A 14283-nucleotide genomic window follows, 5' to 3' on the forward strand; every position below is an offset into this window, starting at 1 on the left:
TAAAGTTATACATTGATAAAACATACAAATTGTATTTACGCTGTATGTCAAGATAAGTAATATTCTTCATATTCTTCAGACAGCCAAATACATTTTTTCGTACAGTGTCACATATAATTGCAAGATGTCTTGATTAATTATTTGCAACAATGCTCAGATGCGACATCCCATTCTCGTGTCTAATAATTGCGTAGGGTCATTCTATGGGTGTAATGCCATGGTATCTCCTACCTGATGAAGAAGTAGAGGAAGACTCTGTGGGGTGTATTCAGGTGCTTCAGCATTCATCATCTCCGTCTTCATCAGGTCAGCCTGTACCCTCAGTGGCTGGGCCTCGCTCACCTGGACACACATCATGACTGTAGGCATTGGCACAAAAGAAAATATGGCTGCCAAAACTGACAGGATCCATCATTAACAAAGTCAGCATTTACACCAAGCTACACCATACACACCCGTGAAGATGCGGGTTAAAATTGGCCGTCAGCAACCCGTGCTTGTCGTAGGAGGCAACTAACAGGATCAGGTGGTCAGGCTCTCTGTCTTGGTTGATACCGGTACATGTCATTATCCAGCCTCATGTAAGAATGTCGAGTTTTGATTGGTTCACGTGACTCTGATAAAATGCCATGTACACCCGTCACGATCCGCGAGCAGGGAGTACAAAAGTCATATTATCCCGCCACGCCTCGGTGACCACGCGAAGTGAGAAAAGCGTGCATCGCCAAGCCTTTAGTAACGTGCGCTGAATTGAGGTCAATCGATCAGCTGGTGTCAACATGGCAGCAAGGAAACGTTTTGCCACAACTGAGAATGAAATTGATGCGTATTGTTTTCTTTTGATTTAGTAAAAACATTCGGCTAGATAAATGCGTTATCACATCGATCGGTCGAGGGATATTAGGGTTTTATCAGTCCCGAGTAAGGTTGTATTCCCCGAGCCCAGGGGAATACAACCTTACTCGGGACTGATAAAACCCCGTATATCCCTCGACACGATGTGATAACTTATATTATATCCCAGTTTTGCAGATCGATGCTCATGCTGTTGATCACTGGATTGTCTGGTCCAGATTCGATTATTACAGACCACCACCATATAGCTGGAATATTGCTGAGAGCGGTGTTAAATAACAACCAAACGAAACAGTGTATACCAATGCAATGACTTCTTTCATCGATATGTTTAGATTAGAGGGATAGGCTACTGTAAACTAATCCTCTTCAAACGATTTTGTGGTTGAAATGGAAGTGTAACAACTTACGAAAAGAGAGGTAATTGAGTTACCCTGGGTAAATAACATCATATATATTCACCTGCATAGCTCTCTTGATGATCATCTTTCTCTCCCGACGGAAGTGCTCCACACTGCTAGGTATTGGCACTGAGCTGAAATAGGAAACAGGTACTGAGTATAACTCTCTCGATGTGCTGTAATTTGTCAGTGACACCCATCTGAACCATTCCTGTGAAGTTCTGGTAGTAGTGGTCTTCAGCCAAACTTGTTTGTCGTAAGATGTGAATAGGTGATTGTGTTCACTGACTTTGCAAATGCATTTCCCCATTTTTGCGGACTGGTGCTCATAGTAATAATCTCTCTAATGTCTCTGTCAGACTGTTATTTACAGGCGGACATGGTATAGCTGGAATATTGATAAATGTGGCATTAAGCTACAACTAAACAAAAATTTATTAACAGTACACAGCAGGGACTTCTACAGCTTCAGAATAATTAGGAACTGACTTCAACATCATGTTTACATTTTGTCCCAATTCCTAGTAATATACACTGAGGAGATTCCAGCTCACTCAACCTCATCAAACCCTTTCTTCCCAATTCCACTCCTAGCCCCCACAAAAAACAGGCCAAACTTAGAGGAACATCAAATGATGTCCCACTAAATTTGATCTGTTTCTTTGTGGGGTAGAGGAATGGAACTGGGACCAGAGGGTTTGATGAGGAAGAGTGACTCCAGTTTCTCCATTGTGTACTACCTTGGGAGGTAATACCATATCGTTGGGCACTATGAGTCATTTCCTCTCGCACAAATCTCCTACAGATGCCTAAAATCAGTACAAATTGATATCGATAAAACAATTCATCATTAATCTCCTACTATCATGATTTTGTTAAGTAATGATTGACGAGGTTGCTGTCTCCCCTGTTCTATGAACTATTTTTTTCTCTTCTTTGCTAATGCCACTGGTCTTACGAGACTTTGCTCGAATCTCTTGTTTCATTGTGTTGTATTTCATTACGTCTGACAGCACTAAATAAAACCCTTCTTTGGTTATCTCACTAGCAGCTAGTGCTGCCGAAATATTATCCTCAATGCTATTTGACTTTGTTTCTGTTAGAATGCGAATGCTATCGTGTGTTAATGCCTTCCTTTGCAACCGGCGAGAAATAAATTTGAGAGCTATTCCCGTTAACTCTGAGACCTGAGACCTGAGATGCTATTTCCATAACGAGTACAACAGGTGCAGCGATTTTAGTTGACAATATACCAACACCAGCCACACCAAGCTCAATGCTGGCTGCTGAGTACAAGTGCAGTGTCAATTCTGTTGAGAGCATTCACAGCTCTATGGTACTATTTATATAATCCGAGTTGTGAATCACGCTCCTTTTCGAGTTGGTGTTTTGTTTCACTTATTTGTTGCAAACGAAATCCATCCACACTTTTCAATTTTTCAGCTACTTGATCTATTGCTGGGAATAATCCCATCTTATAATATATTTTATGAAACAGCCTTCAAATGGTTCTCCGACAATCTTTTATTACCGTACTTAAAACATATTAGGTTCACATCATAAGATGAATAAAAATGCCTGAGTGTTTTTTAAGTCAGGAAACTGCATCAATTGTATATGTTTAGTAGTATAGGAAATGATAGTACAGGCTCGTAGGTGCACCTTGCCTAGGAGCTCCATTCTAGCCAATTCAGCTCTCACAACCACAAAAATATTCAAGTTTTACATAAAACTAGTACTGAAGACGAAAAGTGTCCAGACGCAAGTGCACTCGAATTCAAGAGATATGCGGGTATATGGATATAGAAAAAAATGCCAGGAACCAAGTTATCGCGCGAAGCCTATGCCGAGATCTGATCGGGTCGTTTGTCCCTTCGGGAAGTGAAGAGGAAGTACCACATATCGCAAGCCAGATATACATGAATCCGAGGTTGTATAGACCCGGAGCCACAGACAAAGACAACAACTTCCGACATGGCAGAAGTCTTCAAGACCCTGCTGGAGAAGTGTCCCCATGTCTTGCTTTCCAACCGAGAGAAACAAATCCTGAAGCAATCGGGACACACCTTCTAAGAGCGATACCAGATCCCTCGCCAGTTTCTCGAACTCTATTTGCTGTGCTTTTGCCAATTCGTAGAATACGGCAAAATAGTCGATTTCGTCTACATCTACCCACCCAACCAATTTCTACCTGCAGCAGGCAAACTCCGAATTGTTCTCGCCGACGACTACTGCCCGGAACCCAAGGACAGACACAACCGATGCACCGACTGCCTCGTTGCTATATCAGAACTCCCCACGCTCTTCGAACCAGACAACTCTATATGCCCACTACTGTTCGGCAGCAAGAAAACCAGAGTTTATAGACTACACTACTGATGACAGACTTAGTTTGTTTTTGCCACTTTTTAGCAATATTCCCAACATGCATCGGACAGCAGAAATGGGCTTCACACATTGTACCCATGTGGGGTTTGAAACCTCTCCGCATGAAGCAATGCTTTAACCATTAGGCTTACACACGATAGACCATTCACACAGCAGGAACTCCCACTCGAGGTTCCAGAAGAAATCGTGATCCATTACTGTTTCTCAAACATAGAGAACCTTTACGACAACAACTGCCTCTTCTGGTGCCTGCGATACCAACGTCTCCTCGACAAATTGGTGGACAATTGTCCATGCAAGAAAGACTCTTGTATCTTCCGGCAGCTAGCGGGAAAAGCAGAGCCACAGGGACAGAGCAATATTTGGCATACCTCCTTGCCCAACTATGGCGGGTCCAAGAATATGGAAGTGGCAGCCCCTCCGTGCAAAGAACACCGAAAAGCCGCATAAGTTCCAGAAGGAATCTACATGTGCAAAATATTTGCCGTAGCGAAATACGAACAGAAGAACCGTCTGTTGCTGCTACTCAATTCGCCGACTGGAGAAACGATTCCAGTCTACAGCTACAAGATACGAGAAAAGTTTCGAGACGCTGGCGGGATAGAACGCCTACAGTTGGTGGGTGGACCGTTTCTGTGCAGGCTTGGCAAAATCTGCCACTCGCCCATATCAAACAGGAAACATGATTGAGAAGTCGAGTTGCTGCTCCCAGAGACCGGCGGGTATAGCTTCTATCAAGAAAAAAACAAAAACAAAACCAAAAACACACACAAAACAGATGTACAATATATATATATTTCCAATTGCAAGAAAAAGTATCGCATCTCTCTCAATATTTCTTTTTTTTTCTATCCTAGTACATGTGGAAGGGGTCCCTAGGTTTTGGCGATGCTATATTCGTCTCATCGGCCTGTGTTTCGACCTAGTTTTTCCACGTCTTGACTTGTGGAAACATGTGGAAAAACTAGGTTTCCTAGTCCTAGACATGTCAAAAATGGGGTTTGTATATAGAAATATAAAAAAAGTATGGGATATATATACCCAGGAAAAACCATGCCGCAAAAAGAGATTTGTGCTCCGACCTGACCCAAGAAATCCGTGCCCTTCGCGGGTGCTTCCAGCAGCCGTGGTTAAAAAGCGCTTCGGTATTGGGTCCAAAAGACTGTACGAGCAATTGCAAGAGCCTGTAGCAGAACCTTTGAACCTCTTGCCCGCCGGTGAGATAGCTCCAAATCCCACATCGCCCTCCAGCACAGCTGTATTGCCTGCTGTAAAACCGTCGACCATCTTGCCTGCTAGCGAGACAGCTCCAAAGCCGACCGTCCAGGACTTCTACGATCGTCTGGGGAAGATTGAGGCTCGTGTGGAGCAAACCGCGACGATGTTATCGGCTTGTGTGGAGCAAACCTCGACGATGTTGTTGGCTCGTGCGCAGCAAACAACGAATTGGTTGGTCGACATCTTGTCTAGGCTGGACGACGACGACGATTCCCCTCTCGAAGAACTCCAGGAGGAAATAGAAAGCGTAGAGGAGGAACAAGAAGAGACCCATTTGGATATCGAGAAGGTGCGGCGGATGGTAGAATCGATGCAAAAGTGGACCTACCTTTCGATAGCTGCCTTGTTTCTCTGGAAGGTCATCCACAAGACCTGGAAGCACTCCACACCAACCGACACACCGGTCATACGTTCTAGAGTTTAGTTTGATGATCATGTTTGACTTTTTATGAATATCACTTAGTCTCTTGAGCCCATCGATAATCACTGATGCCAGCAAGATTGATTGATTGACTGATTATTCTATCAATAGCTCCAACACAAGTTATAATATATGCAAAAATATATTGAGATCAATCTGTATAAATAATTATGTCAACAATATTAACCTCACAGACTTATTAAGGCAAAGAAACATGTACACAGCAGTACAAAATCAGTGATATTGTTCATTCTAGCATGACATCGTGTGATACACGATTCTGATTGACTCATCAACCGTACTTAAATGGCAGTTTAAGGACCGCTAATGAAAGTGACAGATTGAATGCAATGAACTCGTTGACCGTTTTGTTTGTAAACAAACATTTCAGACATCAGTGATTTCTACCTCAGCAGCATCTTTGATGCTTTCAGAGTGAAAAGCGAATGGTTTGAAGAAGAATTTCTTGACCCTAATCCCAGTGAAGAAACTTTGAGGCTGTGGAAAATTCAGCAGCAGCACAAAAAGCCCAGTATTCTGCTGCACTTCAAAGCGGGTCTAGATCTTGCAGTTGTCTGCTTCCGCCCCGTCCATTATGCCCAGTCTTCCACTTCCACTGTCCATGTTTCCCACATAAAAGCTGGCAATATTGTCAGGTCTTTTCCAAATTGCATGGTTATCAACAATTACTTCCATGAATAAAGTTAGCGACAACTTAACTTAGCAAGTTCACGGCTTGAATTGGGCGAGTCGATTGTCATACAGTAGGTGAGATTAATAATTCACTTGAGAAAAATCAAATAATTGTCCTTGCTCAAAGCATAACACGTTTGCTTTTTAAATTACATTTAGCAGTCATAAATCAACGATAATTTAGGACCGCAAAATTGAAAACACAGTAGCTTTATCTTCTAAATGAAATAATGTAACAAAAGTCTACCCCATTTTATGATGAGTCAGTCAAGAAACTATGTGAAATCATTAATGCAAAAAATGACTGCCATGTTAGAAAATCAAACTGCCTCAGAATCACATGCACTTTTGTAACGATGAAACACTCATGATTGTGTTGAAGTTGAAAGGACCTACGTAAATACTTCAAGTAATCTGTGGTTCAACAGATCCATTTGTTTGTTTGTTGTTTAACGCCACACTTAGCAATATTCAGGCTATATTGAAGCAGTCTGTCAACAATCATGTCTGGACCAGAAAATCCAGTGATAAACATCCTTCTACCCAATTGGTATCATCACTTCAAAACAAAGACATCAAAGTTCTATAAATAGTACAGTACCCAGTGGAGTTAGTGAGTATTGATTTATGCCACATCATCAATTTTGCAGTTATTCATGGTGATTCTATTATGGAAATGAAATCTGAGTATTGACAAATAATCTTACAGCAAGCAACCTGGTCTAAAGATCCACTCTAGACAGACGTACAGATAAGCTGCTATCTGCATAAATTACGCAAATATTTATGTGAAAACTCAATTCCTATTAAGTATATTGCGTACAAGTACGCTTGAATTTTTAATACTCAATAAATGTGATCTTACATGCGTACACATAAAAATGTCGTCTTAACTTGCGTACCGGTGGATAGATAAAATAACTGAGGCATACTGAGAGGTTCTATTTAAGCACATAAACTTGGCAACTTGCGGTCTTTCTTATTGTTTCTCATATTACAGATCAAATATAAATAACAACCACTAACATTTAAACTTTAACATATTTTTACAATAAATGAAAAATGGCAAAATACACTATTGAGTTTGAGTGAGGTGAGTACAATTTATTTGGTTACTCAACGGAAAATTAGGATACCCAATTGAGACGAACACAAGTGAGTACATAACTCAATGACCCAAAAAGTTATCTGTAGCTCTGCTCTAGAAGTGGGTTTCAAGAACCTTTGGTGACTGCGATATCTAAATACAAAGATCACCTGGTCAGACTTGAAGACTTGATTAGTCACAGGTGTGTCACTGTAACCTGACCACTTGGGACGTTCCTCACGGTATCAACCACTGGTTTGTGTGTCTTGAACTCAATTACATGTATCTACAGGCTGTGCTTATAATGATAAGGTCTGAATGTCATCTCAAACTACAAACATATTACTTCTGTATCAGACTGAGAAAACAACAATAAAACCTATTTCATAAAGGTACCTGACTGAGAACTTGGGTGAAATTCCATGAAGTATTTCATTTTCTTCAAGTTCACTCTTCAGGTCGGCCAACTCAGTGCGGATTTTTTATACAACACTGGAGGTCCTTCTCAAGGTCGGTGACCTTGTCATTAGTGGATGGTTGGTATATTTCTTCTAACTCCATCGTGTATAAATATTGGTATCCAGTCACTGTGCAGGTCGGTGTCAGTGTTTGGTTGGCAGACAGTGCATATCTTTCACTTTATTTCAGCAATCTGAGGACGAAAATTAAACAAGACATTACACATGAAGTTACACGGATTCGTTCAAAGACATGATACTGTTTCATACACTATATATTATAATTCATAATCTGGCTTTGATGATCTGAGAAACAAAGTAGAAATAAACATCTTAAGTATACATAGTCACATTTTATACAACACTGCTCAGTTTTTTAAAATGAAAAAGAAATTTAAAGTCTCAAATCCTTATGTTTAAACATTAGGATCATGCTCTTTCACCTTCACCTATGAAAGTCATTTGTTGTCCTGAAGAGACATTGTGTGTTTATATGTGTTAAATAGATAAATGAAAATAATTAGTAATTCTGAATGCGGAAAGATTTAAATTTCATTCTTGTCAAATCAAATCACCTGAATATATATTCATCATCTGATAAGAATCAGTTTTAACATGTTTCTTTAATTGTATCTGAACACACTGAGAGACATATATCCAACTTCTGAAAAAGCCACTCAAAGAACCGATCCATCACCACAGGCTAATTCAGTAATTGTTATGATTTATGCTTTGATTGATCAGCTTTCATACATTGCCAATTTTGTAATTACCAAGTGACATACATGTCAGTTAAACGCATATAATTATTGCGTTTATTAGCACACCAAGATTAACCGAATCAATCGTGTGTTTTTTCAAGATCCTGAGCCCGTGACGTGAGCAGGTGACGATGTTCGTAATCAACTGATATCGCTCTTTAAGCTTAACACACAAATATCTTTTTGACAGGACGCAAACACATACTTGACAGTATATTTAAACTGATTTCTGTGATATATATATACAAGACATTGGAAAATAAACACACCACAATACTTTCTTTCTGCATTACTTTCAGCAAGTGCGTCCAGTCGCTCGGCAACCACGGGAAGAGTTCTCTAAGGGACGTAACTCTAAATCGTGCCCTTGGTCGTGACAAGCTGGATGTGCTGTCACAGTGTCTCAGAAACAGGTTCAAACACACAACGACGGTGACTTTTTTAAAACGAGGATTGAATTTGTTTTATTTAAACATAAAAAAAACGAAACGAAAAAGGTTTCAGTTGTTGTGGAGTAAAAACTCCACCATTATCTGAATTATGGATCATGATTATCTGCGTATTCCAAACACCATTTTTTGTAATTAGGACCAGGTATACCTTTCTTTCCCTACTTTTTAATCATTAGGGACCCAGTTTATTGAGGAAGGATCCAGTCTATACAGCAGGGGAAGTAAGGATCCAGTCTATACAGCAGGGATCAAGCCTGTACCGTAAGGATCCAGCCTGATACAGTAGGGATACAGTAAGGATCCAGTCTGATACAATAGGGATCCAGCCTGATACAGGATCCAGTCTCCAAAGATACAGTAAGGATCCAGTCTAGATACAGGGTCCAGTCTATACAGTCCAGTCAAGGATCCATGCCGATACATTAACTAAGATACAGGGATCTACAGTCGGGATGCAGTCTAAGTACAGTCGGGATCCAGGGCAGTCGGGATCCAGCTTAAGATACAAGATACAGTAGGGACAGAAGGGGTCCAAGGCCTGAGTCAGTAAGGATCAGCAACCTAAGATACAGAAGGGCTAAGGATCCAGCCAATAAGGGTTTAACCTATACAGTAAAGATACAGCAGGGATCCAGTCTAAGATACAGTAGGGATCCAGTCTAAGATACAGCAGGGATCCAGTCTAAGATACAGCAGGGATCCAGTCTAAGATACAGCAGGGATCCAGTCTAAGATACAGCAGGGATCCAGTCTAAGATACAGTACGGATCCAGTCTAAGATACAGTAGGAGTCGAGGCAAATGTATGCAAGTCAAATGGATGATCACAACTACTCAGATGGACTAAATGCCGCACATTTCACAAAGAATAAAGTGCTGTATTAACGCCATTAGATAAGAAAACACTCGAGTTACGCATGTGACAAGTTCCATTTTTATCGTGAAAGTACTGGGAACCGAGATAAGACTCGACTCTTCATTTTTTCCCTGCTGTCGACACCGAGGTGTAGGTGAGTTCGAGAACACTCAACATCATTAACACATTGAATTTTGACGACCTGAAAATACTATTGATTGTACTGTCATGTACCATACACGCTCCTGTTGGAATCAGCTAACCAATTAGTTGCTATTATGCAACGATTTTCTGATTGTGTTTTAACACTTTGCCACGTTATCGGAAACGTGTTCAAGGGGGATAGACTAGTACATTGAACCCGTTCCCACTCAAACAAGCATGTGTGACCAGTATCCGAGAAGACACAGTGCTTACGCATGAAGGCTCGGTTCATAGAGAAGACCCGGAGACAACTACGAATCACAAATCTTAAGCTTGACCATTAGTTTTGTTGGAAAATGTCCTTGGGTTTGATCTGAAACAGCTGTCGCATATTTGAACCACGGTGACATGTATGTACAAAAAGAATAAAAAGCTGGCTCTGTGAATATTCTTAGTAATTTCCCAGCTCACCTCCGGATCGGTTCAAGACCTATGGCTCGATATTAATAATAATAATGAGGATATTTCAAACGCGCCTTTTCGGGGCTAGATATCCTACTCAAGGAGCACAATCTGATCATTATTACCCCGGATGACCCAAACTGAAGGATAATAGTCTTACCACCTATTTCACCGGGTACCCACCTTTTCAGCTGGGTGAACAGAGGCATTTTTTTTACCAAACACACTCGCCTATGATGAGATCACATGTATCACACGTGTGTGCACTTAAGACCATTGTAGGTTTTAGGGCACCACACACGTGCTTCCTTGTGGGGCAGGACTGAAGTCCTAAAAACTCTCAGGAGTCAAGCTGCCAAACACAGTCACCCATCCAGGAACTCTACACGCCCAACTGATTGCGACCTGAGCTCTATGCACAGGACCAGACACCACGATAATGAACCATGTCCCCAGGGTAATGGACATTCCGGAGCTCACCTATATGAAAAAAGTTACGGCTGGGCTAAGGGTAAGGTAGGGATATCGGGGTTGGGGGCGGATTGTGGTGTGTTATGTGTTGTGGGTTGTTCTCATAAAGAAAACATAAGTTGTAATTAAGTCTGATTGTACAACTTATTTTAGTTCTTTCAGGACCTGTCGCCATGTTGACCTTGAGTTTCCTTCTTTTGAGTGTCGCCATCTGGTGAGTTAGTTCAGTGGGTTGCGACTGTATCGCATCTTAAATAATACATCGTTTGCTGTTCCAGATATCCGCTAACTTCTTTTTTTTTCAAAAACACAAAAAAGAAAGACCGTAGTGATGTCATTATCAAGTCTAAATGACCACATGTTCTACAATATTACCCACTTGTCATAAAAATAGTCCCTACAAGAAATTTAGAAAAACTAAAACGCCAAACTGTTTTAGCTCTTAATGTCTGTTAGTGTGTAGTCAAATGACATAGATACCAGAAATCGTTTTACCAATTATTTTAATAGTAATGTTTTAATTTCTCAAAATGAACGAATATAATAAAGTTATTTAAATGTTTTCATTTCTCAAAATGAACGAATATAATAAAGTTCTTTAAATGTTTTAATTTCTCAAAATGAACGAATATAATCAAGTTCTTTAAATGTTTTCATTTCTCAAAATGAACGAATATAATAAAGTTCTTTAAATGTTTTCGGAAATTATTAGGAAGTTTTTTATCCTAAAAAAAAGCGAATATTTTACGGCCATTTTCGTTGTCAGCTATGCTTCCATCGGGTCGGCAACGGACCGTCTGTTTCTGCTCAAGGACGAAGATCGTGACGGCAGTATCTCCAACGACGAGATGATGACCTACCTCGTCGGCTGTGACAGAAACGGTACGTCCCTATTTTGTTATGTGCCTTTAATCTCTGAACTCAACCGGCAAGAGAGCGGTCTGGCGTTAAAAAATAATTAAAAGGTTATTCACTAACTGGGTAACATATCTTTATGAAATATATTCCTATCACTTGGTAATAGTCTTTCAAACAGTTCTGATGTGGATGGACTCGCTTGGCTTCGAAAACAATTATTTTAAAAAGTTGGATGAACCAATATCAGGCGCGAAGCAAGCCATTGTTTTCGTGTAAGACCGATAGGTTGCACAGCTTCATATTTACATATTATTGGGTGCTTGCCCAAATATAAAAGCAAAAATCATGTGTAAGCCCGGGCTTTTTTAATAATGGTAGCAATGCCCCTGAATATACATACCTTTATATATGCTTTGTTTTAATGTTTGGCAACATGGTATCAAAACTTAATTAAAAACTTAAACAGAAATGTTATTGTATTTCATGTACCTCAATAAACACATATCATGTTTGAAAGTCAACAAATCGTCATTATTGATTAAACCAAGTTGTTGCAAATGATAAACTCTGAATCTGTTTTCAATTTTTCGAGAAAATGTGGTTTCCAATTAAGTCGATAATTCGACGGATGTGCAAAAGTTTCCCGCCGGCCCTAACACTGTTGAAAGGATATGCATATAGGGATACCAAGAGATGTATGAGCGTGAGCGTGTGCGTGCATGTAGTTGAAGATAACATGTATTTTGAAGCACTGCTTAATTCAAAGAGGAGGTTTAAGTCACGTGTTACTTTATATGGTCAAGCCTTCGGTTATGGATCGATGACGACCTTTAGTTGTTGTAACCTTATTGCAGATGATAAGCGTTTGACGGAGGCTGAATTCTTCCACTGTTCCACCAACCGGAACCACGACATGCACCCCTTCGCCGTCAGCCTCTTCCACGCCTTTGACATCGGTCACCGCCGCTGGATCACCCTCAACGACGCCGGGATCAAGACAATAACCGCCGCATTCGACGGCGACGGTCAGTATATGTGGAAAATAATTTTTAATTTTTTTTTAATAAACCCTTTTTGAATTACAATTACTGATCTGAAAATGTTTCATTGACGTGGTTCTTATCGCGATAGTCATGGTCATACAGGCATTTTCCATACGCCCAATTAATTTAAATTAAGTTTTCTGGACAGCAAAGAATATAGTTAGATGGGTTTTAAGCTCGTTAAGCCGACTATACGATTCTATTCCCACCGGGCGTTAAGCAGAGTAAAACAATATTCACACGCCATACTTTCGTCGACATGTATCACAGAACATGATATAACCGAAAGAGAGTTCAAATGCATGTACAGTTATATATTTTCTTTCATTTACAGCAAATGGTTCGGTAGACAAGGTTGAGTTTGAAGCTTATCTTCACCACGTAAGGACATTATTTCCTTATATACGTGAAACCTGATACATATGCATGTATATATACTGTTAAATACTGTTGTGTCGAACTTTGATATGTCGAAGTTACGGTTGTCTCGAAGAAAAAGCTTTGTCTCTGAGTATTCTTATTTAAGTCACCATCTTGCAGTTGTGTCGAACGTCAAATAACTCGAAGTATTTACGCACGTCACTTCAGCTTCGACACAACGAAGTTTGACTGTTTATCGTTTTTGACGATATAACCATGAATCCCCACATAATGTTCTCATTTCTATTCCAAATTCAGAACTTAATAATTATGTCGTGTTCAACGCTAATGTAATGGAATTGAAGCCTAATGACCTATATTTGTTTCAGCGCCTTCACCACAACGGAAACAAGAAGTAAACATCACGGTACCAAATCTAATTGGATTGTGTTATCTTCATTGAAAAACCCAAAGAAATTGTTCAATAAACACTTTTTTCATAATGAAGGTTGTCAAGTTGAAAACAATGCGTATCTTCACCCGATTTGACTTTTACGCCAATACCCAAACGTCTTAGGTAAGCTAACGATTGAGAGAGAGTTATTTTTGCTCGGTACTGTAGTAGATCATTTAACGCCTCAATTCAGCGATCAAACATTATACAAGACAAGAGTGACATATTCCCACGTTATTAAGTCGGGGCAGGGGGACTATCGACACATGGTCCCTGGAATCTGCGCTGGTATTGATTAACCCATCATTCGCGGATTCGAAATCAATTAAGGGACATTTCGGAACCTTCAGACGGATCGAAATTCCAAACGACTCCAACGTGAACTGAAGATATTGCAGGATCCATGCATAGACGGTGCTTTCATATCGGTAGCAGGTGACAGATGGTGAAGAGTATTTTGGTTCAGGGAAAACGACTGATTTCCAGTTTTCGGGACAATTTGAAATAATATCGATCTTCAGTACAGCTGGTCTCAATGACGCCATTCGGTTGTTGACGTGATCTTAAAATGATCTGGATTGTTTGCGCCGTGCAGTAAACTATGCTGAACAGTAGGCTGTTTGCATTGGATATATCAATATTCCCTGTCTAGAACATGGCCGGTGGTCGTCTAGCAATAAACAATACAAAATGTAATCAGTTTGCAGCGAATATAATTCAATATTCCCTGTCAAGAACTTTACCAGTGGTCGTCTTGCAGTTCAGCAGGAACCCTTGCCACAGGGATGGAGTGAGAAACGATGCGGTTAGGATCTGAGATAAATTGAGTGAGTAAGTTTATA

At 40.3% G+C, this 14283-nt stretch overlaps 2 protein-coding genes across 2 annotated transcripts in view; one reads left to right on the top strand and one right to left on the bottom strand.

The window, feature by feature from the left end:
* Positions 1-8664, bottom strand: part of LOC124277499 — a 73391-nt gene extending 64727 nt beyond the window's left edge. The window contains 4 exon segments of the mRNA XM_046713204.1: positions 232-342; positions 1318-1390; positions 7520-7775; positions 8612-8664. Of these exon segments, the coding sequence (XP_046569160.1) occupies positions 232-342; positions 1318-1341 (135 nt within the window). The 5' untranslated portion in view covers positions 1342-1390; positions 7520-7775; positions 8612-8664.
* A 1084-nt stretch (positions 8665-9748) lies between these two features.
* On the top strand, positions 9749-13490 carry LOC124277471. Its single transcript, XM_046713166.1, has 6 exons — positions 9749-9803; positions 10880-10940; positions 11493-11608; positions 12439-12609; positions 12962-13008; positions 13377-13490. The coding sequence occupies exons 2-6, from the start codon at positions 10900-10902 to the stop codon at positions 13404-13406; spliced, it is 405 nt and encodes a 134-aa protein (XP_046569122.1). The 5' UTR covers positions 9749-9803; positions 10880-10899; the 3' UTR covers positions 13407-13490.
* The last annotated feature ends 793 nt before the right edge of the window (positions 13491-14283 follow it).

Source organism: Haliotis rubra, unplaced genomic scaffold, assembly GCF_003918875.1.
Source record: "Haliotis rubra isolate DU_JTF1 unplaced genomic scaffold, ASM391887v1 Scf222, whole genome shotgun sequence".
Classification (NCBI taxonomy): Eukaryota; Metazoa; Mollusca; class Gastropoda; order Lepetellida; family Haliotidae; genus Haliotis; species Haliotis rubra.

Excerpts from the sequence above, each read along its gene's own strand:
- LOC124277471 (XM_046713166.1), top strand. The coding sequence starts at position 10,900 with ATGTTGACCTTGAGTTTCCTTCTTTTGAGTGTCGCCATCTG. Across the intron at positions 11,609-12,438 it reads CGTCGGCTGTGACAGAAACG|ATGATAAGCGTTTGACGGAG; the intron begins GTACGTCCCTAT and ends ACCTTATTGCAG. Across the intron at positions 13,009-13,376 it reads TTGAAGCTTATCTTCACCAC|CGCCTTCACCACAACGGAAA; the intron begins GTAAGGACATTA and ends TATTTGTTTCAG.